This window comes from Betta splendens, chromosome 13, assembly GCF_900634795.4.
Source record: "Betta splendens chromosome 13, fBetSpl5.4, whole genome shotgun sequence".
Lineage (NCBI taxonomy): Eukaryota > Metazoa > Chordata > Actinopteri > Anabantiformes > Osphronemidae > Betta > Betta splendens.
The window spans coordinates 12,490,737-12,516,555 of record NC_040893.2 but is presented as its reverse complement, the minus strand read 5'-3'; the positions used below and the strand labels follow the sequence as shown (position 1 = coordinate 12,516,555).

The 25,819-nt window shown below is 44.6% G+C and overlaps 2 protein-coding genes across 5 annotated transcripts; one reads left to right on the top strand and one right to left on the bottom strand.

Annotated features, from left to right (window-relative positions):
• Window positions 1-600: 600 nt before the first annotated feature.
• Window positions 601-18,072, bottom strand: atm (ATM serine/threonine kinase). Of its 3 annotated transcripts, none has more exons than XM_029171274.3 (63): window positions 17,934-18,072; window positions 17,661-17,785; window positions 17,444-17,562; window positions 17,136-17,278; window positions 16,885-17,049; window positions 16,612-16,777; window positions 16,257-16,495; window positions 15,981-16,150; window positions 15,720-15,898; window positions 15,254-15,625; window positions 14,915-15,118; window positions 14,724-14,825; window positions 14,396-14,630; window positions 14,151-14,282; window positions 13,905-14,030; window positions 13,653-13,742; window positions 13,370-13,562; window positions 13,100-13,293; window positions 12,916-12,995; window positions 12,662-12,817; window positions 12,436-12,511; window positions 12,093-12,235; window positions 11,831-11,945; window positions 11,583-11,753; window positions 11,316-11,491; window positions 10,955-11,198; window positions 10,743-10,858; window positions 10,495-10,621; window positions 10,208-10,407; window positions 9,947-10,121; window positions 9,706-9,864; window positions 9,487-9,619; window positions 9,313-9,408; window positions 9,026-9,197; window positions 8,804-8,945; window positions 8,254-8,430; window positions 7,898-8,075; window positions 7,628-7,733; window positions 7,385-7,543; window positions 7,181-7,289; window positions 6,964-7,052; window positions 6,765-6,867; window positions 6,504-6,652; window positions 6,304-6,408; window positions 6,101-6,220; window positions 5,767-6,001; window positions 5,518-5,688; window positions 5,296-5,415; window positions 4,949-5,166; window positions 4,643-4,850; window positions 4,383-4,508; window positions 4,124-4,264; window positions 3,885-4,023; window positions 3,524-3,606; window positions 3,281-3,421; window positions 2,848-2,964; window positions 2,514-2,663; window positions 2,138-2,303; window positions 1,961-2,047; window positions 1,736-1,850; window positions 1,585-1,648; window positions 1,337-1,479; window positions 601-1,232 (listed from the first exon to the last, which is right to left on the bottom strand). In XM_029171274.3, exons 2-63 carry the CDS (start codon window positions 17,733-17,735, stop codon window positions 1,052-1,054), a joined length of 9,285 nt encoding a protein of 3,094 aa, XP_029027107.1. In that variant the 5' UTR covers window positions 17,736-17,785; window positions 17,934-18,072; the 3' UTR covers window positions 601-1,051. The 3 variants fall into 3 exon arrangements, with proteins under 3 accessions (XP_029027107.1, XP_029027108.1, XP_029027106.1); XM_029171275.3 differs by having other exon boundaries at window positions 17,859-18,012; XM_029171273.3 differs by having other exon boundaries at window positions 17,444-17,558; window positions 17,859-17,997.
• On the top strand, window positions 18,018-25,815 carry npat (nuclear protein, ataxia-telangiectasia locus). Of its 2 annotated transcripts, XM_029171291.3 has the most exons (18): window positions 18,018-18,158; window positions 18,413-18,517; window positions 18,701-18,819; window positions 18,904-18,964; window positions 19,059-19,131; window positions 19,230-19,270; window positions 19,388-19,630; window positions 19,743-19,818; window positions 20,014-20,137; window positions 20,279-20,370; window positions 20,502-20,583; window positions 20,702-20,798; window positions 20,886-21,002; window positions 21,113-22,492; window positions 22,633-22,733; window positions 22,956-23,049; window positions 23,132-24,456; window positions 24,940-25,815. In XM_029171291.3, the coding sequence occupies exons 2-18, from the start codon at window positions 18,481-18,483 to the stop codon at window positions 25,018-25,020; spliced, it is 4,143 nt and encodes a 1,380-aa protein (XP_029027124.1). In that variant the 5' UTR covers window positions 18,018-18,158; window positions 18,413-18,480; the 3' UTR covers window positions 25,021-25,815. The 2 variants fall into 2 exon arrangements, with proteins under 2 accessions (XP_029027124.1, XP_029027123.1); XM_029171290.3 differs by lacking the exon at window positions 18,018-18,158 and having other exon boundaries at window positions 18,298-18,517.
• The last annotated feature ends 4 nt before the right edge of the window (window positions 25,816-25,819 follow it).

The window sequence follows — 25,819 nt, the reverse complement described above, 5'->3', positions numbered from 1 at the left end:
ATAAGATAGAAGGTATGACTCGTACAATTAACTTTGGTTAATTTAAGGTTCAACTATTATCAACCTGTGTTTGTTTACTGCCGGTTCTGTGTTCTTATTTTAAACGTGTACGTGTTTCTGTTATAACTCTGCTAGTGTTCACATGGGTTAAGGTATAGAGATTATGTGATATGCCACATAGGGTGGTGAAAACTTACCAAACAGTCCGTACGCTACGAGCAAATCTTGTGCCTCCATCAGATACAAACAGCAATAACAATAGCCACTGTGACATTGTGGTGCCATCAAGTGGTAGCAACACAGCCGTGTTCAGCTGCACGCGTCTCCACTGACGTTGCACTGATGTTGCCAAATTAAAGGTTTCCTTTATGAAAGAACTTCAAAATATATATATTTTTTAAAGAGAACAGGTTTTTCCTTTTACATCTTTTTCCACCACTGCACTGTTTTTACCATAACCTCAACCTTTCATACGCTCCGTTTTCCACTCATTACACACTAATTTACTGTCGCCAGACAGTTTCCCCTGACACATAATGAGCTGTGACATCAAAAGAAAGTGCATGCTATAAAGTCCTTAATAAATGATTCTGATTGAAATTGTGCTTTAAGTATAGTTTATTTAAAGGTACATCATACATTCAACGCTTAATGGTAAAAAGCGTGGGGCATTATCGATTATTATTAAAAAATATATACAGTCCAGACAACATTCACATCTCCTTGGGTAAAACACTGTCCACCTTTTTTTTTTCAGAACTCTGCATCAAAAATATTTTTTAGTTTCTAATTTTGATTAGCTTCCATTAAAGTGCAAAGTTGTTTATAAAGTGATGATTCAAATTGACAGTTCTGTGTCTTTACTACTGGAAGATACAGTATGAGGGTGATGGGAACTTTGGATATTATGTGATGAAGAATATGGAACTTCTTGGGAACCGACAGAACCCGGTCTGACCCAGAAATAAATGCTGTGGGAGTTATACGCATAGTCCATATATGGACGTGTCTGACAACTACTGCCTCCAGAGTACCTTTGCTCAGCTGTTCTCTACACCCAGGCCTGCCAGCCAGGGAAAAGTCTGCTGAGGTTTTTGGGGTCCATTGCTTGTTGGATGAGCAGGTTGACCTGCCCCCCGATGCTAAGCACCGTACCCTCCTCCACCCCTTTCAGCTTCTCCTGCAGCCGAAGCAACACCCGCTCCGCCACCTTGTTGAAGCTCTGACTGTCACTGCAAAGGAACAAGGAAGAGAAAAGAGAAGCAACATCATAGAAAGGGTTGTCAATATATTAAAACAATATTCTAGAAACTCTAAATAGGATGTTTTAGCCTACCTGGATTTACATTGGTTATCTATAACATCTCCCCCCATGGTGGAGCCCAGAGTTGCATTTAGCTCCTGCTGCTCGTCGTGCTGCAGGTGGAAGGCCTTCAGAGGGTTCATGGTCCAGTCGAACAGAGGGTCGTAGAGCAGCACCTGTTCCGTGCATCAACCAGCATCAACGCAAAAAGCAGATGTTTAACATGAGGTCAATCATTCTGATGCTGTGCTGATCAGTAAAGTCAACTGTCCTGTTTATACCTCCACAATAGTCAGCAGAGCTTCTTGAGAGTTTCTCATCACTTCCATGGTCTTCTCACAACATCTGAGCAAAGAGTGTGGGCAATGAGAGTTACCAAACTGTACAGTGCTCCCATTTCAAACATGTGAAGCTCTCAGGCTCTTTTCCCACCTCCTGAAAACTCCCTCCACTCCAGTGATTCCCATCCCGTCCACGATGTCTCTGGACAGTCTGAAGGGGACGGTCTCAGGGGTGGGAAGAATCTTCCCCTGCTCAAAGGCCACACCTGAACATCAAAAGCACAAAGGCACACAGGTTATGATGAATCTTCCCTCATATTTTCACAATGTCTTCAACATCCTATTTGTTGCTGAAACTTCTTATTCGTTATTTTACCTAAATCGATATGAACCAACTCAGCTGTCTGTTCGTCAATCAGGATGTTCTGGATGTGTCTGTCCCCCAGACCTACAATGTAGCCAACTGCAGCACAAAACAAAATGTATTGATTAAACCAAACTTGAACTGGTATGTATCATTTTGTAATAAAAGTAAAAAGGCACGAGTCTGTACCTATGGAGGATGTGGCCACACTACGTGTGTAGGCCAGCCGTTTCTCCATCCACACCGCAGGGTCCAGGAATCTTTCCATGCAGAAATACCTGAAGACTGGCCTGAAGTTCTTACACACCTCCATGTAGGTCTGCAGCTTCTCATCAAACCCAAGTCTTTGAGCTTCCTATGAGTTTGTGTGAGAAGGTAGGTATGGAGCAAATTAATTTTTATTTTACTAACTGCAGCGTTAAGGCAAATGCATCTATTTACTTCCGTTGCGAAGGCTGGGAAAAAAAACCCTGATGAATCCATAATAACCATAAGAAGACATATTGAGACCTGCGCTTCATTAAAAATGTATGCAATTGTGTTTTCCACTGTGTGAGAGCTGTACCATCATCTGCTTGCGGCAGGCTAAGTTACTCGAGTCCTGGGGTCTGAAGCGCTTGTGTGCTCCTTTAGTGGGATCCACCAGAAACTCGCCGATGGGCATTGTGCCTGAACACCATTCCAACACGCCGCTACGCTGGGAGAACGGCACCACCTGGGACGAAGAAGGAGAGAGGAGACCTGATGACGTAAGAGTTAATGGTGTTGGATGCTGTGAAGTTTTCTTTAAAAAAAAAACAAAAAAAAACAAGGAATATGAAGTATAACAGTATGAAAGAGAAAAAATGCAACAGAGCAACCAATAAATGAAACATTAAGTATTAATGGAGGGGAGGAACCTTGTATCTTCTGATATTGAGCTTCCTCTTGCGTGTGTCCGTGTTACGTTGCAGCAGCATGGAGCACATGCTGAAGACCTGCTGCATCACAGCATCCTGCCTGAGGTCATCCTGGCCCTGTTCACAGGTCACAGCATTTAATGAACAGGACCATTAAGAGGCTCAACGGTTTTTTAAAATAAAAGGTCAATCCATGAAACTCAACATTTGTCAAGCTAAAAATTATTACTTTGTTTTTTATATTTCTTCCAGTGGTAATGTAGAAATGACAATAAACTTGAGATAGAAATGAACAGATTTCCTTAATTAATCAACATCAGACATGACAGCAGCTTTAGCTTCAAGGACAAAAAAAGACGCACACACACACACACACACACACACACACACACACACACACACACACACACACACACACACCGTACGCACAGACCTTGACCAGCTGTCTCCTGCTCTTTCCATCAGAGCCGACACAGTCTATGATCTTGGGCAAGTTGACCCCCCCAGCCAGGTGATACCGGGGCATGAAGGATCTGACAGTCACCAGGTTGTCATAGCAACCAGAAGGATCCACCTAGGCACACAATGATACACTTCTTGTGCTCCTTCTTATGTTTTTGTAAAAATGGGTCATTTTTTAAATAATCCACTGCCATCAACAATTTCATTTTTTTACCTTGATCTCCATTGTGGGGGTGGCAACCTCATCCAAGTCTTTGATTTGCATGAGGGGCTGATCAGCTGGTATGGGAATAGCCTCTGATGATGAAACAAGAACACACAGAATGATTCAGCAGCTGGACATACAGAGTAACATGCATAATCACAATTAAAAAGTCAACTTTCCCTGATTCCACCAAACACAAATCCCAGATACAGTTGTCATGCCCAAAGGTTTGGGTAACATGTACAGTAGTTACATTTTTTTCACATTTATCACAGTGATTGGAGCCAGTCTAGCTAACTGGCTCCAATCACTGTGATAAATGTGAAATAAATGTGAAATGTATGTACATCCCTGTGCTGTGGCTACTTACTCTTCTCGGTTTTGTGCTTGCTAGCATCCATGTTGGCCAAAGCGATATAGGCGTCACACAGGCGCTCGACCCCCCGGATCATCTGGCCTCTCTTCTTCCTTAACACGCTAATGATTTTCCTGGCCATATCTGAACGAGCCTGGGTGAGAAAACGTCCTTACTGGTCGCCCGCCTCTGTTTCATGTTAGGATACAATATACTGCATTGCTCTTGTGATATCTGTTACTAAATTCACCTACCACATCAAATGGTGACGGCTGCCCTGGAGCGCTCTTGGATAACCTGCCTCTGCAGAAGTTCTCGTCATTGTTGGCGTTCACCAGGGCGAAGATGATGAAGAGCGTGTGATGAGGATGCTCCAGAGATGCTCTGCAGATCAGCTACCAGACAAGAAGCCACAGTACATTCAAATACCGCACCTTTGATATATTATCCATTGTCTGTATCAATCAAAAATATGCTATTCACTACAAAACCAAAATAAATGCATGGAATTACGTCGTGGAGGACACTGTCGAACCCCGCGTCCTCGCCGGTGCCAGTTGTCATTTTGGTTCCCATGCGTGCAGCCAGCTGATACATGAGAGGCAGAAATTTATAGGAGGGAATCTGCTTCACTCCTTTCTGCAAAAGAATAAAAAAGGAACTAAGTAAACAATTCAACATTTAGCAAAGTGCACTCATTCCAATCCTTTATGTAAAAATTCTGCAAAGAACAAAGCAGCACTGACAAATAAAAGACCAGGTCTCTGACTAACCTTCATCATGTCATTAACATCCTTTACCCCAGCGTTCTGCAGCCACAGCGAAGCCAGGCGGAACACCCAGGTGTCATGCTCTTCACCTTGTTCCAGGCACTGGATGTAATTCTCCACAGCCTTACACAGAAAGCGCTGTCTGTCTGACTGCAGGTTAGACAGAGCCTTCTGGTCCAGCTCCATCTCTCTTTGCACCTTTATCGTGTATCTTAGGAGAAGAGTAACAAGCGATGAGAAAGTGGCAACATCCATTTTCCTCGTCTTTAAAAAAAAAAAGCATCAGGAAGAACACAAGCACAGACAGACCTGTTGGACAACACCTTACGCTCCTTCATCAAGTCCACTTCTTCCTTGGCCTTTTCCAGCAGGGCCTGCTTGTTCTCGAACTCAGAGGAGTTCATGTACTTGTCGATGCTCTGGTACTGAGCATCAGAGAAGCGCGCCAGAGACAGGAAGGCCTCAGTCCGCTGACGCTGCAGCCTGGCGTCCTGCACTCCTGACTCCTCCTCGATGACCTCCACCGCCTGAGAGAACAGCATATCTTTACTTTAATTCCTACTATGTTAAAATTAAGTTTATTTATATTGTGTTGCTCTCCTAAAATACAATCCAATTGTCTGCAGTATCTTAGCCTGGTTGATAGGTTCAGTTACCCTCTCCAAGTAATTATCCAGGATAACTCCAGGACTTTCCAGGCAGGTCTCAGCCAACCAGTTCCCACAAAGTCTTAAGCATTCAGTGTAGACTGGTTTAATTGCAGGATTTAGGTTCACCTGGTTAATATGCAAAAAATAAAAATAAAGATTGAAGAAAATAACAAAATAAGTAATAAACAGTTTAAATGTACTTTATGGCTGTATTTGTTTATTTCTGACCTTCTCTTCTAGGTTATGTATCATCTCTCTCAACAGGCTCAGAGCTAGACCCTGCTCTCCCTTTGCCCAGAACACCTGGGCCTCCTCTAGTTGCCACGACAACACTGGAGCTAGAGCCCAGGCTCCTGCACCACCGTGCTGCTTCATGAGGTATACCGCCCGCTCTGCCTGCTGTGAACACACATAGAGACACATAACTTGCTAATTCCCAGTTCTCTGGCACTATACTTGGCATGAATGAGCCGCTACCTGGGTGTTTCCAGCCTTGCGGGCCAGCCGGCAGAGCTCCATGAGGTGATCCGTGATCACAGAGCCGAGGTACTGTGTGCCATCGGGGTCTCCCACCCTGGACATCAGTGAGTGCTGAGCCACAGAGCGGACCGCCAGAATAGGCTCCACCAAAGCAAAGTCACTGTCAGTGAGCAGCTCAGAGTGTTTACGCCACCGACTGCAAACGTCCCTAAGAGATTCATCTGAGAAAGGCCTGATAGGGGGAAAAAAAAGCATATAAATACATTAAGTCTTGCAAATCCCATTAACTCCTCCTCTTAACTCTGCCGTTACGGTAAACAGCATTCATCACCTAGAGAAGAGCTGTTCAACACTCTCCAGCTCCCTGATGACCTGCAGGTTCCTGAGGGTGGGGTACAGAGAGGACACTGCCTCTAAACTCCCTTTGCACAGTTCCTCCACCTCTGCAACCCTGTGAAAATACAGTCGCACAGACCGGTGAGAGCCACTGAAGCTATGGATAAATATTCATCAGTGTTGAAATGACTTTTATACCTGGCTTGTTTTAGCTTGTCTTCAAATATGGAGAACTCTTTGTCTCTCAGTGCTTGCAGGGAACAGAAGACTGATTCATGGAAACCAGGTTTGGATTTCTCACTCCTAACAATACAAGTGTGGAAAAATGTATAAAGTGAGAGGTCATACTTTCTAATGGGTCATACTGTAGTTGTAGATATGGGCCTCCCTCGCTTCACCTCTCTGACAGCTCACAGTCCCACTGGGTGTTCCTCCAGGCGGCCTGGAAGCGGAGCTCTCTCAGCTCAGCTCCCCATTCCACCCCTTCACTCTCCAAACCCCTCATGTAGGTAGTGAGGATGCTGCTCAAGCCAAAGTTTTGCAGACCCTGGGTCACATTTGTAAAAGACAAATAACATTAAAGCACAATGACCTTAGTGCAGTTTTATATTTATGTTCCTGACCACATTCATGTTATGCAAGACCTTTCTCCGTCTTACCTCCACGATTCCCACTAGTCGAGTGACCTCAGGCAGAGTAGCATGCAGGTCATATGAAGCCAGGGCCTTCCCCCACATAGCTTCATGCTCATAGGTTCGAATCCTACAAAATAAAGTAGCATAAACAAACAACCAGAGCCAAATTTTACCTCAGCCAATGTTGTAAACAGACACCTACTGTCACCATCTCACTGATTACCTGGTCAGTGGATTGGGTATCGTCTCCCCTCCACAGCCATACAGACTATCCGGCTCTCCGATGCTTCGATACACATTGATCAGCAGCTCCTATAGATGTGTAAAACAATCATTAAGCACACGAATTATGTCATTTTTTCAATATTGGAGAACCCTAACCCCAAGCAGGAAGTACTTTGAAATTCTTTTAAACTATATTTAACACATGAAGAACTGACTTGCAGGCTAATGTTGGTTTCTTCCATAGTCTTCTCAGTCAGGCTGGAGATGGTGAAGTTCTGGCTGTTTTCTTCAAAATTGAGTTTACGAGTTGCTCTGGACCTGGATCTGTAGAGTAAGGAAGTAATAAGAAGACGCGTGGACGATTACTCAATTAAAAATCAGCGCTGATAAAAAAATCCTCCTCTAAACTTGTTGTTTACCTCAGATTTTCCTCCATCTTAGCTTTGACTTTATCAACATAAATCTCAGTGTAAAGCAGTGCAGTAAAGTGAGCAGAACAGGATTGAGCAGCTGAAGCCACCACCAGATAATTTAGGTCCAGCCAGAAGTTTGAGTGACACACTGTGCCACAGGAGTTACTAGAGAAAAAAAACAAGTGAAGTCACATGAATTGACAGCTAAACATTTACTTTACCTAAAACTAATTTGGAAAAAAAACAAACCTCTGAGAGTCCAGTGGTCTCTGTTGGTGTCTGAGGTAGTCAACAACTGCCAGCATGGTACGCAGAGAGGTTTTGTCATACAAACCCTGACTGGCAGCATCTGACTCTGAAGAATAACAGATGTTTATCACAAACATTGTAAATGAGAACGTCAAATCTTTGTTTATCTAAAATAAAAAAGTCAATTCTTTTTTTTGACTAATTATCTCATTCAATAGAAAAATAATAATAAAAAACAGAAAACACAAAACATTACAATTTGAAACTTACCAGAGTCAGAGTTAAGAGGTGTGGCAGAGCGACTGGAGGCCTGTGCACTTCTTGAACAAAAGCTGAAAAAACCTTGGATGTGAGATGAGAGCAACTCCCTCCATGAGCCATCGGAGTCATGTAGCAGAATGGAGTGAATGATGAGAGGCAGCAGCCTCTGACAGCAGTCCACGCTCACCTGGAGACAATGGGAAACATAAGGTGTGGTTACATCTGCGACTGTGGAATTAAAGGCAAAATTGTTTTATTGTGTTGTAAAGGCAAAATAATCAAAATGTATTAAACCAGTCACCTGTATATACACTATATGTACTGTCATAACCACTTTTGTAAAGTAATATGGTCCAGGTGCTCACCAGACACAGTGGTCTTGACAGTAGCAGAGCCTCACTTGTGACCGCTCCACTGTCCAGCAGGGTGGTGCATAGCGCTTTTAGCCAGGTCTTGTGTCCACCCACCTGAGGAATCCAAAACCCCAAACTTTCCAGCTTCTCCCTGGCCTCCGAACTCACCTCAGCACTTACAGCAGCCAGCTATTTCGAGAATCAGTGAAGTAACAAACACAAGTCAGAGCAAACAAGTATTTACGTACACCTAATTATAGATATATGGACAATTGTGTTGACTCTCCAGACAATGGGATATAATCACAGTTGCTTTTTAATCTATTTTCAGAAAACAGTTAGAAAAGAAAATTCTACCCTAAAACACATGCAATCCCGCCATCTAGTGGTTGTGTAGTGTAGTGTGTAGTGGTAGATACTTTGAACGGTATCTAATGAACGACTACAAAAAAAAATTTGCATGTCACTTTCTCAGAGAATTGATACAGTTTAATGGAGTATTGTTTTTTCTATACTCTTAGTAAACAGGACAAAACAACTGCTAAAGGAATTTCTAACCCACCTTGCTCTTAGTTTTTCGAAATGGGTTGAGATAAGTCAGCATGGGGTCCCTGTTGTCTTTGTGTTTCTCCCAGAAGTCCAGTCCTGACCGCGTGGCGAGGATGTTTTTCACACACTGAGCTGCTGCCCGCCTCACCTCAATACTGACAGACAATCACAGCACAGGACATCTAAACCACCCTCATCCACTGTCACTATTACTGAGGTTTAGGCTTCACCATACCGCTGCTGGGTGAGTGCGTCGTTCATGCAGTTGAGGATGATGTACACGGACTGCAGCTCAGTGCAGGTGAAGAGAGACACGGCCTTTTCATAAAGGAGGTCTCTGCCGTGAAGCAGCGCAATGGTGGACAAATCCACTGGACCCAGTTCTCCCAGGCAGCTTCCTGCAGCGTCTGCAGAAAAAGACGTGTGACCTTATATACGTTTCAAAATCAACACAGGGTTTAATTATTTATGCATGAATAAAAAGTATAGCAATAAAAGCTATTTAAACTACTGATATTATACCAAGAATGTCAGCTCCTCCAGGATGGTTGGCCGCTAGCTTGCAGAGCTGCAGCAGACTAAGGACCAGTTTCACCAGCACACTATCAGCGGGATCAGCTACAGTGAGGACAGAGATCAGGAGCATTTAGAAGAAGCACATTTTAACATCAAAAACCCTTTTCACTGGGATCATACACTGGCACTCTTTCAGCAGCTCTTTGATTTGTCCCTTATTGTCATGCAGTTTCCTGGTCAGCTCTTTCAGTCCCTCCAGTCTGGTCAGAGGTAGGGAGTCACAGGATGCCACTGACAGAAAGTGGGTTATCTCCTGTGAAGTACAGAAGACGGAGGGCAGCAAAGACATCTAAATTCATAACAGGATCTCCACTGTTCTGATTCAACTGTTGCAGGTACCTGCATTGGAGTAAAGGTCCCAGTTCTATATTTGATTTTTTGCTGTACAGACCGCAGCTCTCTGAATTCAGGCAGGTCAGGAAAAGGCTCCAGTCTGCTGATGGCTCCCTTCAACTTCTGTTGGTTCTCTATTACCAGAAACTCAAGGAGACTGAGCACCTAGAAGCCAAAACACATAATAAAAAGGTTACAAAGAAATGCAGTATAAGGCATCAGAACCTTTATGATCATCATCACTTGCCTGCTGCGAGATGACTGGTCGACAGGTCACCTGAGCTGTAAGAGTTCCAACAATGACCTGTAGGTGGCAGTCAAGAGCATCATCGCAGAACTGCAGTGCTGCCTGAAACACGGAGCTTAACAGGTCGCAGCACAGAGAGAGGCTTCGGGTAGAAACCTCATCACACTCAACTGGTCTGTGGACGAGAGGAAAACACTAGTTCAAACTGTTTTTTATCTGGATGTGACGTGTTTGTGGCGTCAAAGACCTGCGTGCACTGACCTGCTGTTAATATGGTGTATGACTGTGTAGATGATGTCTCGGAGGACAAACGCCCAGGCTCCTCCCAGGCCGTCCTTCACTTCTCTGAGCAGCAGCTTGACAAACAGGTGATACATGAGCAGAATGCGGTGGCGCTCATAGCTGTTGGTCGTCTCCTCGGCCTTTTCACACACCGCCAGCAGAATTCTCTGAATGGAAATCTACAGCGCACAGAAAAGAGCATAAAAGTTATTACATCAGCAGAATGTTCAGCAACATGCATCCACAGCTTGAATGAAACATCTCACCGGTGTCTTTGACAGAATGGCTACTAAAGACTTGTGTGTTGCACTGTGGCACTTGCTGAGGTAGTCCAGAGTAGCTTTGATCACATAGGAGCCGAAGTATGGAGGATTGGGTACAGGGTCAAGTTCCCTGGGAGATGAAAACAGATAGTGAGCTGAACGGTCTTTGTTGATATTTATATAAATAAACAACAACTAGCTTCATGTTAAAAGGTTTAACATGTGGTTGAACATTTTAAAACTATTTTTACCCTATGAAGCGCTTCAGGTCTCCTCTGTCCCCATCAGGTGCACCTCCTTCATACAGAGTCATGAGCAGCTCGACCACTATGTCTGCCAGGTTGCCGTGGATCAGGCTGTCGATTTGCTTCAGAAATGTGCACAGTGTTATCAAATGTGTCGAAGAATAAAGTAAAATTATGCTTAATAAAAAAAATGTGTGGCTCAAATAACAAATTTCTACCTGTTTTCCTAGACAGTTGTCATCTTTGAGCAGGTCATACACCCTGTGGGCCTTTTGCCTCTGCTGCGCAACCTGCGAGTCTGGCCCACACATGGAGAAGTACGGCAGGATGTTGACCATGATCTTGGGGAAGCAGGCGGCCAGGAGCTCTTTCCAATCCTTGTTGAGGCATCTGCCAATAGACTTCACCTGTTCAAAGTCGTCCAGGAAAACCAGGTGGGGGACCAGTACCTGGTAGGTAGAGCTACAAGAAGATGAGAGAAAACAGAAGCGGATGTGATGACATGACATCAAGAAGATGAAGGGCAGGCAGACAGAGGTTGTTGCATAAAGTTAAAGTCATAAAAGCTTGTTTTCTCACTCATAGAAATCTTTGACCGTGTTGAGGTCCAGCAGATTGAAGGGAAAAGAGCCAAGCGTGTAGCGGTCATCTGATTGTCTTTGTGCGAGCCACTCGGCAACCAGGTAGTGCAGGTGAGAACTGACAAATGATTTCACACTCCTGTAGCCCAGTGCTCTGGATACACTGCACAGCACCTGCACAGACACATCACACAACCAAACGTCTTACTAGGTTACAGCATTTGCACGTTTGCTTCCGAAATCCACAGGGTTGTGAATCAGTTACCTTTTTGAGGAGCTGTTCCTCAATATTGTTCTCTTTGTATGACTGAAAAAGAGCAAACAGCGACTGTTTCTCACACACGGGGCTACAACACAGCACAACGGACAGGCTCTTCAGCAGGGTGGCCTTTCGGTTGAACACTTCATCCTCCTGGTCTGTTGAAGCACAGCTTCTCTGCGTGGGGGCATGAAGAAAGTCAGGAAAGGAGAAAACACAAACTATTTGGATTCGTTGCAACAGTGCATTCTTACTGGGAGCCTCATTCCTTCCTGGGCCTTTAGGTAAACATTTTCAAAAGCAGCCTGCTGGTCTTTTAATGGCAACATCTTTTTGTGCGGATGCCCCGATTTCACCTCCAGAAACAACCTGCAAAGTAAAAGAAGATACAAGAACAAAACTTTTACCCATTCAGTTTTATATTTCAAACATCTATTGTTTAACGTGTCTGTCTGCAAAATCTAGACTTGATAATTTAAATTTAATTGATAATTTAGGCTCCTGGCTCAAGCGAACCTCTCAACCGACGTGGCTACCAGCATGCGGACTCGATGGTCAGCATCTGCGAGGTGAGACGGGAGGACGACAGACACTGGACGGTCCTCCCCTTCGTCAGAACCTGTGGAAGGCAGCACTGCCCATTTACAGCCCGGGTCAGCCTGTCAGAGAGAAGCCAACACACTGAATGTGTATTAAAGGCAACACGCAACTGATGGGTTAGTTAACTAAGGCTGTTTTACAGATAAATACTGAGTTTGGCAAAAGCTCAATCAAAACTGAGTGGCACATAAGAGACAAATCTAATATTAAATCTTCAGGGCCTGAAATGATGGTACAAATGTCAAACATGACATCTTACCTCCAGCAAAGAAACCAGACACCGCACTAGAGCAACTCGCACAGTTGCCGTGTACTTCCCTGTGTCGCTCAGGTAACTAAAAAGCAGAAAGGAGGCGCAAAAAGTGATACACAAGAAGGTAAAACTCAGAGCAGCCTTGCAGTTGGTTTTAGAATAAAGACTAATAAAAAGGTTTCCCAAAATGAAACCGAAGCTTAATGTTAGGAAACAAAGTCATGCCACTGACCAGAATGCAGACAGCACTTTCAGTAGAGATCCATGCACATGTCTCATTTCCTCTGGCAGTTGATGGGTTCTCCCCAGGCTCCTGATGGAGGGTAACAAAGCCAGCAGCACAGCCGCACAGATCTCCTGGTCCTGACGGTACATACCGCACAGGTCCCTGTGAACACAGCACAACCTCATTACCTATGACTCAACATAGCAGCGCAATATGAGCATTATTAAGAGCTTATTTATGTCAGAGAGAGGTTTCCCTACGCCAGAGGGCGGAGCAACAAATCAAATTCCTCTGGAGAAAGTGAATCCTCAGCAGGAAGATTCTTCAGCAGGACAAGATACTGGAAGAGAAGCAAATATTAGTCAGCAGCAAAGCATCACCACCACCACCACCACCGTCCACAGAGAATCCAGGCACCACTTCATCAACACAGCTGCTGCTCACCATGTGCAGGTGCAGGGCTTTGCTGAAGTCTGGCTGCTCCACCAACAGCAGCAACTTGCGCAGCACATCCTGCGGTTTAAAAAGGAGGCCGGCCACAGGCTGTCGAGAGCCACATTTGCACAAGAGCTCCAGGACCGCGAGCAGGGCCAGGTCCTGCTGGGCCAGCTGATCCTCCGCCAAGAGGCATTTTGCACCTAACGGGGAACAGAGCTGTGAAGCCAAAAGTTGCAGCAAATGCTGGGATTTTCACGGTGAGCGATTCCGTCTCACCCGGACCACACGCGGTGTCTGTGTTGTCTCCCAGGTGTCTTTGAGTCCCACTGTTGCTACTATTGGGCTCCTCCTCATCTTCAAACAGGTCAATATCATTTGCTTGTTGTGTTCTGGTAAGGTCCAAGTCATCATCTATATGATCATCTTCATCCACTGACTGCACACTGGCCTTCTTGGAAACACTGCTCAACTGAAGGAAAGGCAGTGAGTACATGTCCTGTTTGCGCCTGGCTACACACATGATGTACCTGCTACATGCTGTATAAAGCATAGCACCTACCAACAGTTTGCAGATTTCTGACAGATCATTGAGCAGACCAGCTGGTAAAATCTTAATTATGAGACTGGAGGAGACAGGCTGAACACCAATCTGCATTAAAACACAACACGAAAACTTTGAATTACTCCTGAAAAAGCCTGGCATGACACAGTCCTGAGACATCTGATTGATGGATTGCTTATAAGTCAACTATAAACTAATATTTGAAGTATTTACTGGCAATATGAAAACCAAAATCATACATTGCATCACCTTAATTTTTCCATCAACCAATGGCGCACAGAGTTTCATGGTGGCCCTCAGAGTGGCCATGGTCCTCTCCTCCGACATCTTCACTTTGACACTGGAAATATACGCACTGAAGTCCCGAGCCACCTCCTGGAAACAAGAAGAACGAAACCAAAAAAAGAAGAAGAAGATTGATTGTTATAAATACCATTTAAAAAGGATGGACATGAATATGAGTATTTAATGTAAATGCCTGGATGAACACTTTACCTTTGCTTTAGTGAAGAGCTGTGAGTGGCAGACCTCCGCCTCAGTCAGACATCCTGTGGAGACATACGCTGCTAGGACACCAGCGAGTAGACTGAAACAGCGCACCAGACACTCTGGAGGGGTGGACGCAGACTGTGGAAGGCGTGTGGCATTAGAACAAAAAAACTGCGAAAAACAGGACACAAGAGCAGAACAAAAAAAGGACACAAGCTAAACGCACACGTAGGCTCTCAACTTGCACTCACATCAGGAGAGTAGCAGTTGAGTAGGTTGCCAGCCACACAAAGAAGAGATTGCTCTAATTTGTTTCTGAGCCCAGTGTCAGCAGCGAACTGGGCCTGAGGCGGAGACGTCTTCACCGACTCCTCGGCCTTTCGGCTCTTGGAGGGCAGCGGGCTGAAGCTGAACTGCAGGTATAGCCTCATAATTTCTTCCAGGATGTCTTCGGTATCAGGTGGAGCTTGTTCATGTACAGAAACACTAAAAGTAGTTTGGGACAAAAGTATGTTACATCTTCTGATACAAAGATATATAAAACCGACTATGTATTACACTTACAAGTGAGTGTCTCACCTCTGTACTCCTTCAGAACCCTGCAGAAACATCAGGCCAGCTCTGGTGTCTTTCAAGGTCAAGGAAACCAGGATGTTTGCAATTACGTTGTATGGAAAGTCCCTGTATTTAACGTCACAAACATAAATCACAACAAGGTAACAAATGGCGACAAACATTGGAACAAGACAACAAAACAATGTGGCGTCAACCTGCAGATGATGGGATGAGGTCTGGAGGTCTCCTCCATCTCTTCGCTCTGATCGCTCATTAGCAGCCAGGCTATGAGAGTCTCCTTCAGGTTTTGTGAAGCCGATCCCTCCGTGATTCCCACATATTCCCAGCTTGACCTTAAACTTAGACTCTTAGGAACTGGACATTTTGATAAGGCCTGAGAAAGACAGAGCGCTGCACTCCTGAACACCGACACAAAACATGAAAGCAAAAAAGCGTTTTGGTAACTAAATTCACGCCACATTATCAGAAAGTGTAATTTATAGTGTTAACAATGTTATTTTACGTAATAAATGGCTCATGGCTGATAGACTCACTGGGATGGTTTGCATGCAGATCCTGAGAAGAGCTTCCAGAACTCTCTGTCAATACTTATCAGTCCACCCTGGACAATGGAGCAGAGCAGGTCCAGGCTAAGAGCCTCCGTTGGGGGTGAGCTGACCCCTCGCAGGGCCAAGGCCCACACCCTCCTCCACAGCCTGTCCAGCTCTGCTCCGTGCACGCGCGCCCTCTCTGGACAGCAGGCCTGGCACCGGGCCACCTCCCTCAGACAACGCAGCACGTACGGCCCCCTCTCCCCCCTCCGCTGCTCTGCCAGGAGCTGGTGCAGCACTGACAGCAGTGGGACCAGTTCCTGAGTGGGCACCATGGACGGATACTTGGAGGCAAGCACTGCAGTGATCTGCAGCCTGAAAGGGGAGGGAGGGATATTGTAGAGGACCTTTATGTGATGTTAAAACACGCTGCCACAATATCAACATCTGTGTATGTACAGTACTGTACCATGGTATGACGTCGAAGTCGCTGTGCTGAGGCTGTAGCTTCTCTCGGAGGACTTGCCAGCCGAGTTCAATGCGGCGCCGCTTGCATGCTGATCCGTGGATGGGACTGCCCAACTGGGTGGATCTGCTGGAGGCCTCGGTCACATCCAGTACATGGGCATTACTGTCATCACTGAACAGCTGAATATGGACAACAGTCAGTAGGGCTTGTTCTTGTGTTTTTAGAATGAGTTTATTCAAACCCGTTATTAACATTAATTACCTGGTGACAGATGTCCGCTGTGAGCTCGATGAGATTGTCTTTGACAGCTATGTGTCTTGTCCCTGTAAAATATTTCCCTCTGCTCCCGATATGGCTGATTTCTCCAACCAAAGCGTTATATAAGTTGTAAAGCTGAGTCTGCCACCTGGTCCAGTCCTCAGCATAGGCACCTGCAACACAGGGGGCACGAAAACAAATTGTTTATTGAAAAAAAAATCCCACGGTTTAAAATGATTTGTTGAATGTTTTGCTGTCTCTTGGTTCCTTAGAATTTACCTGTATCCTGTGTCTTGGCTCCTTTTGGGTGGTGAATGCAAATCTGCAGATTGAAGAACTCCTTGATCTCCTCTTGGAGAGCAAGGCTGGGCCTCATATCCATCCAGACATGCAGTATCGAAGGCAGAAGCTCCTCGCCCAGTTTACACACCCGCATGCGGCAGTTAATGGCTGCAGACCTCAGAAAGATGTTGAGAGCCGAGATGAGATGCTCCAGAACAGTCAGGTGCTTCTCCTGCCTAACAGCATTATAGGATATGATAAAAGAGAAAAAGTGTGTAATTGTTTAAATGTCCCCTTTATTTGGTTAAGGCTGTTAGGTCATATGGGAGCAGCTGCCAGAGAAAGCCTTTACCTGACATTGAGCAGTGTTTTGGAGAAGAAGCTGAACAGGGTGTGGTTAGATCCATCGGTCTGCATGCAGCAGCCCTGCACCAGCGTGTGAATAACTCTGCTCACTAACACATGGCTGATGGATTTGGATGAAGAACTGAACAAGTTGCAGTAGAGGTCCAGAAGTTCTACGGATCACAAAGACAAGAAACAATCAAATGTATTTTACCTTAAACAATGATTACCGGCGTATCTAAATATAATCCCCTGTATAATTAAACAAAAAACCACTGACTCTGCCAAAGATCTGCACTGATGTCACGCCAGTACTTGCGGACGTGTAGGATGTCCTTTACCAGGAGGCTGCTATAATCTTCTCCAAAAGCCGAACAGCTGTACGAATTCTGCAGAACCTCCATCACATGTTTCAGCAGCTCGCTGCACTTCAGACGAGGTCCGCCTGCAGAGAGAACGAGAATGAATGAGTCATGCACAGAAATAAAAATACCTTTGGTAGTAGTGACCGACTACTATGATCAGCCTTACGTTTGTTTGCGCAGCGAATGAAGAATTTGACCAAACTGCACATTTCGGCCATCTTCTTCTTGCGTGAGGTCAGCGCTGTCGCAGTGACGGCTCTACTTGACTGCATGCTTTCTGTCTCTTTCTGAACATAGCACTGCAGAAATCTAACGGGAGAACATGGGGACAGAAAAGGATCCATCGAACAGGATTTGAAGAAACAGCAAGGTTGCAAAAGTGGACAAAGGTTTCCAAGGAAGTATTCACAAAATCTCAAAAGAACTGTTGCACAAGGACACTTAACTTAACTTAAACCTGCAGAGGGAGCTTACCTGAAAACAGAGTCCCATGTGAGTGAACTGGAGCCTTTGGCCTTCGCTGCCGAGGTGCGGTCCAGCTCCAGCACAACCTGTGGTTTCCGAAGGATGCGCCTGAAGCGTTCCACTTCTTTCTGGACGCACAACGAGTGCGGGATTCACACAGCTCTGTCAGCAAGACCGACGCAAAGGGCCGAGTCGCGTTTTTCCACGTGCGTGTCCATAGGATTACCTTCCTCTCGGTTGCCCTGTCGTTCCCCAGCCCCCTGCAGCAGCCCAGCAGGTCGTGGAGGTCCAGCAGGCTCATCGTGCCTCTGGGTGGACGCGGATGTAAACAGTCCTACAAACCGGGGCAGCCTGTTGACGAGAAAGCGTTGTCTTATTAGTCGCACCACTCGCACCAATTTGACAACAGTTCGGTGACAATCACCGTGGAGCCCCCGTGGCTAGCAGCATCGCACGCGGACTAGCTTCCACTTTGCTCCGCGCGCCCGGCTGCACTTACTGTCACACGGACGTGTCAGCCGGGGCTCTGCAGCTCCGGGCGAGGCCGTCGTTGCTGCTATGCGCTATACGTGCACTTCGCCAGCTTGAGGCGCCGCGTTCACGGCCATGCAAACATTCATTGCGCAGGAAATTCCCGCCCCGACACTTTGCTGGGGAAGCCGCATCGCATCCAGGTCATGGCCGGTAACGACGGAGTCCCTGGAAGTAACGCATTGAAACAAAAGTATGTGTTTCAGGCATTATATTAATGCAGCTGTAAAAAGTTGTCGATTAATATTTCACAATCCTTCAAATTTCTACAGAAACGTGCACTGTTCTGAGTTTTTTTTTAATTTAACTACAACTACCAGAATTCCACTCGGCATGTTTCGGTACTTCCGGGTTATAATTTCTTGAGTTCCCCGCCTTTTGAGTAAGTAAGCGTCGCTTTCACAATAATATTACCGACATTTTAATTTGGCGCCGTATAACTTTCAGAGATACGGTTGTCGAACATGTAGCTGAAGCTCCATCGCTGCTCCCCTGATATCGATCGACCGCCAGTCATGCTGCTGCCATCCGACGTCGCTCGGCTCGTTTTGGGTAAGTCGGAGCTTTGAGGTTAGCGTTAGCCAGTAGCGGCACCACACTGTAAACAGACTCTCAAAGCTCGGAGTCTACGTATAAACACAGCATAGCAACACGCAGCATAGTTCGGCTAATAACCACACATGCTTTCACTTTTAATGACCTGGTTGATGCTGAGTGGCTGACGTCATATTCCAGGGTATCTCCAAGAAGAGGGACTGCTCGCTACAAGCCAGGCTTTCATTCATGAGAGCCCGAACCTGAAGGAGTACGCGGAGCACACCACAGGGGATGGGACAATACCTGCGTGTGTGTTCGTAAGTATCTCACACGTTATGTCACCTGGCTCTGCTCCTAAAGATGCAAAAAACTATTTGTTATCAATTGCTTTCCCAACACAGTCAGTCTTTGGGAAAGGCCTGACGACCATCTTAAACGAGTACGTGGCTGCCAAAACTAAAGGTAATGCATTGCATTGTAGCAATTCAAATATAGCTAGTTATGATTAAGGTATAAGCGATATTAAGCTATGCATGTATTGTTAATGTGTCCATAGACTCTTGTCATGAGGTGCCTGCTATGTTGGCGTCCTTGTGGAAAAAGCTGGATTTCACACTCAACCAGATAAAGTAAGAGCTTCCAACTGTCATAAACAATGGCACATACAGTATTACAACTTAATATAGACAAACAACATAGAATTAAGACTCTCTATGTCTTTCCTTAGGTCAATGCAGAATTCACCAGCTATATCAGCAAATCAAAGAAGTATGTTATTATCATTTCCATGTCCATGATTTAACCTAAAATTGTTGCATTGATTGTATTTCATGTCTGCTTTACTCTTACTCAGACCTTTTGTTTGCTGCCCTCTCTCTGTTGCAGCACGTTCACGTGTTGGCGTGGCAAACATGGCCCGACAGCGGGTCCTGGCTGTGGCTTCAGCTGCTGGTGTTGTCTGCTCCTCAGTGTCTGAAACCGCCTCCATCATCAGCCCTACGCACACGTCCACCAGCACGTTCAGTCATTCTACCCCCGTAAACTACACTGCTCTGCACACCAGACCAGCTATTGGGAGTGGAACACAGCAGCAAATTCACGATGGCAACCGACTGTTAAGCACGCCCAGTCAGTATTCAAGATTAAGATTACCTACTGTACTCATGGCTTCTAGTCTACTTATTTATTAACTGAATGTACAAAATATATTAAAATGTACATTTTTCTTTTTCTGTTGCAGAGGAATCACCCATACAGGTAATTGTCTCAGAGAATCGATTACTTCAAGGACCAATGTCTCCTGGACGCCGGAAATGGTAAGGTGTGCGTATGGTGTGAAAGATGAATTGAATCATGATTGAATGTCTTTACTGTGCTGATTAAGTCGCTCAGGGACATTCAAAGGACAACACAGAATTGTGTTTGTTAGAGCTTTTTTTGCACTTCATATTGTTTTTTCCGTTTTTTTTATGTTGGCCTTCAGGGTTTTTAATCTGTTTCTCTGCTCTCAGGGAACCCCCCAGAAAGAGAAGCGGTGGCCCAAGTGGTCCTACTGCCTCTGGCAAGCCTGCCTCAACTGTCTCTAGCCTCAGTGCTGAACCTCAACCTGAAGAGACTGTTGACGAGAACTTCCCTGTAAGTTGATGTGTGGCTCGGAATGGTTCAGTTTTTTTAAAAATCTAAATGAGTTTGTAATATCAGATGGTCTTGGTAGCGTTCATATTTTATACGTTTATGAATCATATGTTTTATAACTTCACAATTGTCATTTCACAGCAACTTGTGATACAAAATGCACGTGATAAAATTTTGGGGGACAGATCTTTACAAGAGAAGCTTGCTGAAAACATCAACAAAATACTTGCCAAGTAAGTGGAGACTCAGAACTCCGCATTGTCTTGCTGTGTGTGACGTTTTCCACTACTTGTGATTTCTGCTGTGAGATGCAAGCTGCATAAAGCAAGTTTACCATTTTCTTTTTTGTTACTTCTAATATCAGTGACCCAACGCCCCAAACATCTAAAGCACCTTCAAGTACAGTGGAGGCTGACCAGTCTATAGATGAAATTCTTGGATTACAGGTGCTGAAAATAACTTCCAATAAGTAATATGCACAAATTCATATTAGTGTGATTTCGTCATCTGTTTTCCTGATTTGTTTTAAAATAATTAACCTGACAAAAAATTCCTCTGGCACAGGGAGAAATCCACATGAGTGATGATGCTATCCATGATATTTTGGAGCAAACAGAGTCTGATCCAGCCTTCCAAGCCCTGTTTGACCTCTTTGATTACAGTAAATATGTTTGCTTGTTTTTGTGAGGGCTCCTTCTTTCACTGTAAGCAAATTTAATAGGCGTTTATACGTGACTTATTTTTGCAGATAAAACCAGGTTCACTGATGGAGAACCGGGTGATGGAGAGGTTGACACCACTCTAGAAGAGACTGACACTGCTGGACCTCCAACTGCAGTCAGACCCCTTCAGACAGATAATCCAGGTACTCTTACAGTCTAATAGTAGCATTCAACATGAAGAAATACTGATATCTTCTTTAATAAAGACTTCATATATTTCATATATTAATTCATGTTTTATTTCATTATTAAGGCATTACAAACAACCATGCTGCTGCTTCAGAAACAACACAAGTGACAGCAAAAATAAGATCTGGACAAGACCGGAAAACCAGGAAGTCTACTGCTCCCTTAATAAAAAAGATAGTTCTTGCCCCCAGCAACAGATCGTCCCGGATAGAGAACTGTTCTGCCAAGTTGTTAGTGACTCATGGTGAACACAGCGGTGCATCGTCTGGTGAAGGGGATTCCAACAGAAAAGAAAAACCCTCTGTGTTTAATAATAGTGCCACACCGATGGAGATTGATGAACCACTGAATGGACCTCCTCCCTCCACAAACTGTATATTTACTCAGGAGTCTGGCAGAAAGACCCAAACCTCCACCTCTGCTGCCCTCAGTGAGTTAACCACAGCTCCTTCTTCACGGGACTCCTCTGCATTTGCTGTGCCATTAGTGCCATCTGTGTCTGATATTAACAAAACACTGGAGTATGAACAAGCACAAGGATCTAAAGGTCAACCAACTACAGCGCCCTCTTCAGCTCTGAGTAGTCTGCCTGCTTTTTCATCTCCTTTAGATGCTGACCTGAGCAACACTGAGCCAACCTCTGGTCTACCTCATACAGCTTCAAACAGTGGAGATTCTCAGCTACTGTCTGTGGCGTCAGTAACAAGTGTATCTCAGTCCTCCACATCTCCTTCCACCAAGGCCACAGTTACGGCTCCGTCTGCCTCACCCCCTGCTTTAATTGCTGGGCCACTCCCCTCAACGTCTGGCTCACCCACATCTGCTTCTACTTCTGCAGTGCTTACAACTACACCTGCTTTGGCTTCGTTATCCTCCAATGTCCCAGTTTCAGCAGAGCCTGGTCCTTCCACCACCATCTCCACAACCACAAGCAAGGCTGCAGCCGATTCTAGTAATGTTGTTTCTTTGAAGATTATCATCAGTGAAAACCAGGATGAGAATTCCTCCACTGATACGGCCCTAAATCAGGCCATTTCCAGCATTTCTGGAGACAAGATACCTACCATCTACCTATCCTCTCCAGTTAAGTCCCCAGTATGCCCTGGCACTCCAAAGATCAACTTGGATGAGGTGGCACAAGCAGTTAGTGGTTTACAGAACTCTGAGGCACGTGCTAGTCCTCTCGGTACTAGGGCTGGGGCATTGGTTGCATCTCCATTAGCCGGAACATCTCAGGCCCATCAAAGTTATATAATTCAGCTACCACCAGCTAATCCTGTTCTTCAGGGAGCCGCTGCCAACTATTTCCTTGTAGCTGAACCCCCTACTACAGATTCTCCAGCCAGGCAGCTGGTACTTCCTGCTGGTGTTGCCAAAGCAAACCCGTTGCCCATCAACCAGTTTGGAGTGACCACGCCAGCTTGTTCTCAAAGCTACCCCACTGGTAAGAAACATCAGGTTAATCTTAGCAGACCAAAGTTAATCTTCTGTAACATTTATTGTCTGTTGTCTTTCTCCAAGCCATTTCTGTTAGGCTTTAATAATATCGATATATTCATGAAAGACATTGTTCTATGTGTGCAGGGTCACCACTGATCTTACCATCACCTGTTAAACCTTTGATGCTTCCTGTTTCTGTTATGGGCCAGAATACTCTGGGGAATGTCCAGATCATGTCCAATCAGGTAGCCCAGCTTTAGCTACACTTTAAAAGATGAGTTTGAATATTTATTTAATTTCCTGATTTGTCCTGTTTTATTTTGAGATATTGCTAAAACTCATCTTGTTGATATTTTCAGCACCTTAGCATACTTACATATTTACAAGAAATTCAATGAGCACCATGCATTTTGTTTTTCCTGAACATCAAGACTGATGAAAACTCTGGTATATACAATCTATTGCAGCTTGTTGCTTTACAAAACCCAGTACCTACACAGCCAAAGGAAGCTGTCAAGCCCAAACCTCCCACAGTGGCTGTCAAACCACCCACAACTGATGGTAAGTTACAGGTTATTTAAGTCCCAAGCTTTGTGCATTTAAGGGTGTATTAATGTCACTGCCTTATTTCTATATATTTCAGGCCCTGAGCGAGGTGTACCCAGTAAAGTGATTCAACCTGTGTCCACTGAAAATGCAGGCCTTAAGGATGCAGTAAAGGGTTTCGGTCACAGACGAATTTTAAACTTTGACTCTTCATCTGAAGGTCGTCCTCAAACTTCTAAACCAACAACAAACAGCACTTCCTCTGCTGCAAATAAAACGATATCACAATCTGTTAAGCAGACTCTGAAAGATAAAACGCCACCCAGTCATCGGATTAGGCCAACTATCTTGGGTGGCAACAAACCGAAGAGAAGAATAGAGACCGTCAGATGCTCAACAGTCACCCAGGCCAAAGAAAGCTTATTGAAGGAGGCAGAGATGTCTCTGTGTCTGCAACAAAAAGATCCTGTCAAAAAGAACTTGCGGAAACAAGATCACAAGACTAGTAACAAAGACTCTCTCAGTGTAAATACAAGCAATGCTGAAGCCTCACAGCCTGAGAAACAAACGGTGTCAGTATCAGGAGGACAGTCAAAACGTATTGACAGACACAATTTTGACAAGGTGGATAAATCAAAACTAAAGGATTCAAATAGTTCTAAATCATTGTCCTCTGATTCTGCGCTGAAATCAGGAAGTAGAAAGGAAAAAGAGGAGAGTGGCAGGCAAGATTCCACAGAAAATGCTCCAGCTCAATCACGTGAGGGACGTACAGAAAAAAGGGCTTCATCGCAGGAGACCCCAAATGTGACCGCTAACAAGGAAAATGAAATGAAGGGTAAAATGCAGGAGCAGCAACAGCAGTCACCTTTGTCATCGGCTCCAGCCGTCACCCACCCTACAGCTAATGCCTTGTTCACTGCTGCAAAAGCGCCCTCAAAGACCAGCTCTCTGGCCAAACAGGCCGCTGAGATGCTGCAGGACATCCAAGGAATCAAATCGCCTTCCACCGCAGGAGCAAGCAGTGCCGATCCCAGTGTTTCGTGGACAGCTGGGACTAGCCATAACCAGGAGGACTCAGCAGAATGTCAAAGGACCCCTTCTCGACAAAGGAAGGGTAAAGACGGAGAAGGGACTCCAAAGCATGTAATGCTTCCAACAACCCCCGATGTCCCCACCTGCAGCCCTGCTAGCGAAGCTGGCAGTGAAAACAGCATTAATATGGCTGCTCACACACTCATGATTCTTTCCCGCGCTGCCATTGCAAGGACAGGCACTCCACTGAAAGACAGTTTGCGTCAAGAGGAAGTAGGAGAGAAGGCGACCACGAGCACCAAGATGTCTAAGAAACGCAAACAGCCAACTCCCACCTCCAGTCCGCCATTAAAAAAGGAGCTAAAGCGATCACCCAACAAAAGCCGGGTGAGCTTTTCTTTGGTTAGTAGGATTAGATAGATAAACCTAAACCTGAAAATTATGTTTTTAATTTGTCTGGGTCAAAAAAAGTGGCAAGTTTAAAACCGAAAATGTTTGCTTGAGATTTTTTTTTAAAAAGCAATAGTATTAAATGTGAAGCCTGACCAAACGGTACAGACGAATTAAAGTCATTTTTGTTAACAGACCAGGATATGGTGAGATTGTAGCCACAGTACAGAGGATATAACTTTTTTGAAACCTATGAGTTATTTACTTTGGCAACTCCATTGGCTTTAGTTACCTCTATAGGCTTGAGCAAGATAAGTAGTTTAGAGACTTATAGCTTTAGTTAACAACATTACACCACTCGTGTAGTGTTTATGCACGACTAAACAATTAAAGGAGACTATCTTAGTTTTGTCTTAAATGAAGGGGGTTGTATTAATGTATGTATATCAAGTAAATCTCACGTTTGATTTCAATTCACAGGAAAGGAAGAAACTTGTGGATTGCTTTCCTCAAGACTTGGATGTGGATAAGTTCCTGTCATCACTTCACTATGATGAGTGAAACTGGCCACGCCATCAGGGAAGGACTCCCATACCACATCCCTCTTAGGTTACTGTCCAGGAATAGAACAAGCCATCTGCCAACCCAGTGCCTATAGTTCCTATTAGTAACCTTGCCTGAGACCTTATAAGCTGCAGTCTCTCCTTTTAGCCAATAAAGGCTATGCTCAGTTTTCAGTGTAAGCGATCTGTATAAAATCCACCAGTAGGAAAACCATGGCACTTTGTTGAATGTGTTTTTGTCATGCTTATATTTTCCGAGTTGTTTGTACAGAAATACAAACAGACAACAGAACAATTGCACATTTGCTTATGGGCACTTCAGCCTAATAAGTGCATGTTGTTGGAGTGGATGACTCAAAAAAGCATTTACCTAGTCAATATTTGACTCTATAGTAACACTGAATAAAGAACCATTGTTGAATTTATATTGTCCCAAACAAATGTCAGGGTAATTAAAATGTGGTTTACTCTTATTTTGTGGCATTCATGCTTAGTTTTTTGAAAGTAGAGTTAAAAAAATGTGTGAAAATGGATGCAATTACATGTGTACTCAGGCTTCACTAACTTGTAATAAACTCTCTATTAGTGTTGTGTATTGTATGAGTCAGGCTTTAACATTGTATGTGCTTAGAGGCTTTGTTTTAATACCACAGGTATTTAACATAGATGTGTGAAAAATTCTGGCTGATAGTCAAGGGCTTGATATTGGGGATTTTATTTATGGTGCAGAATATGCAAGGTTTGTGTTTCACATGTAGCTCAATAAATAAAAAAAATCAAATGTAGTTTGAAACAGT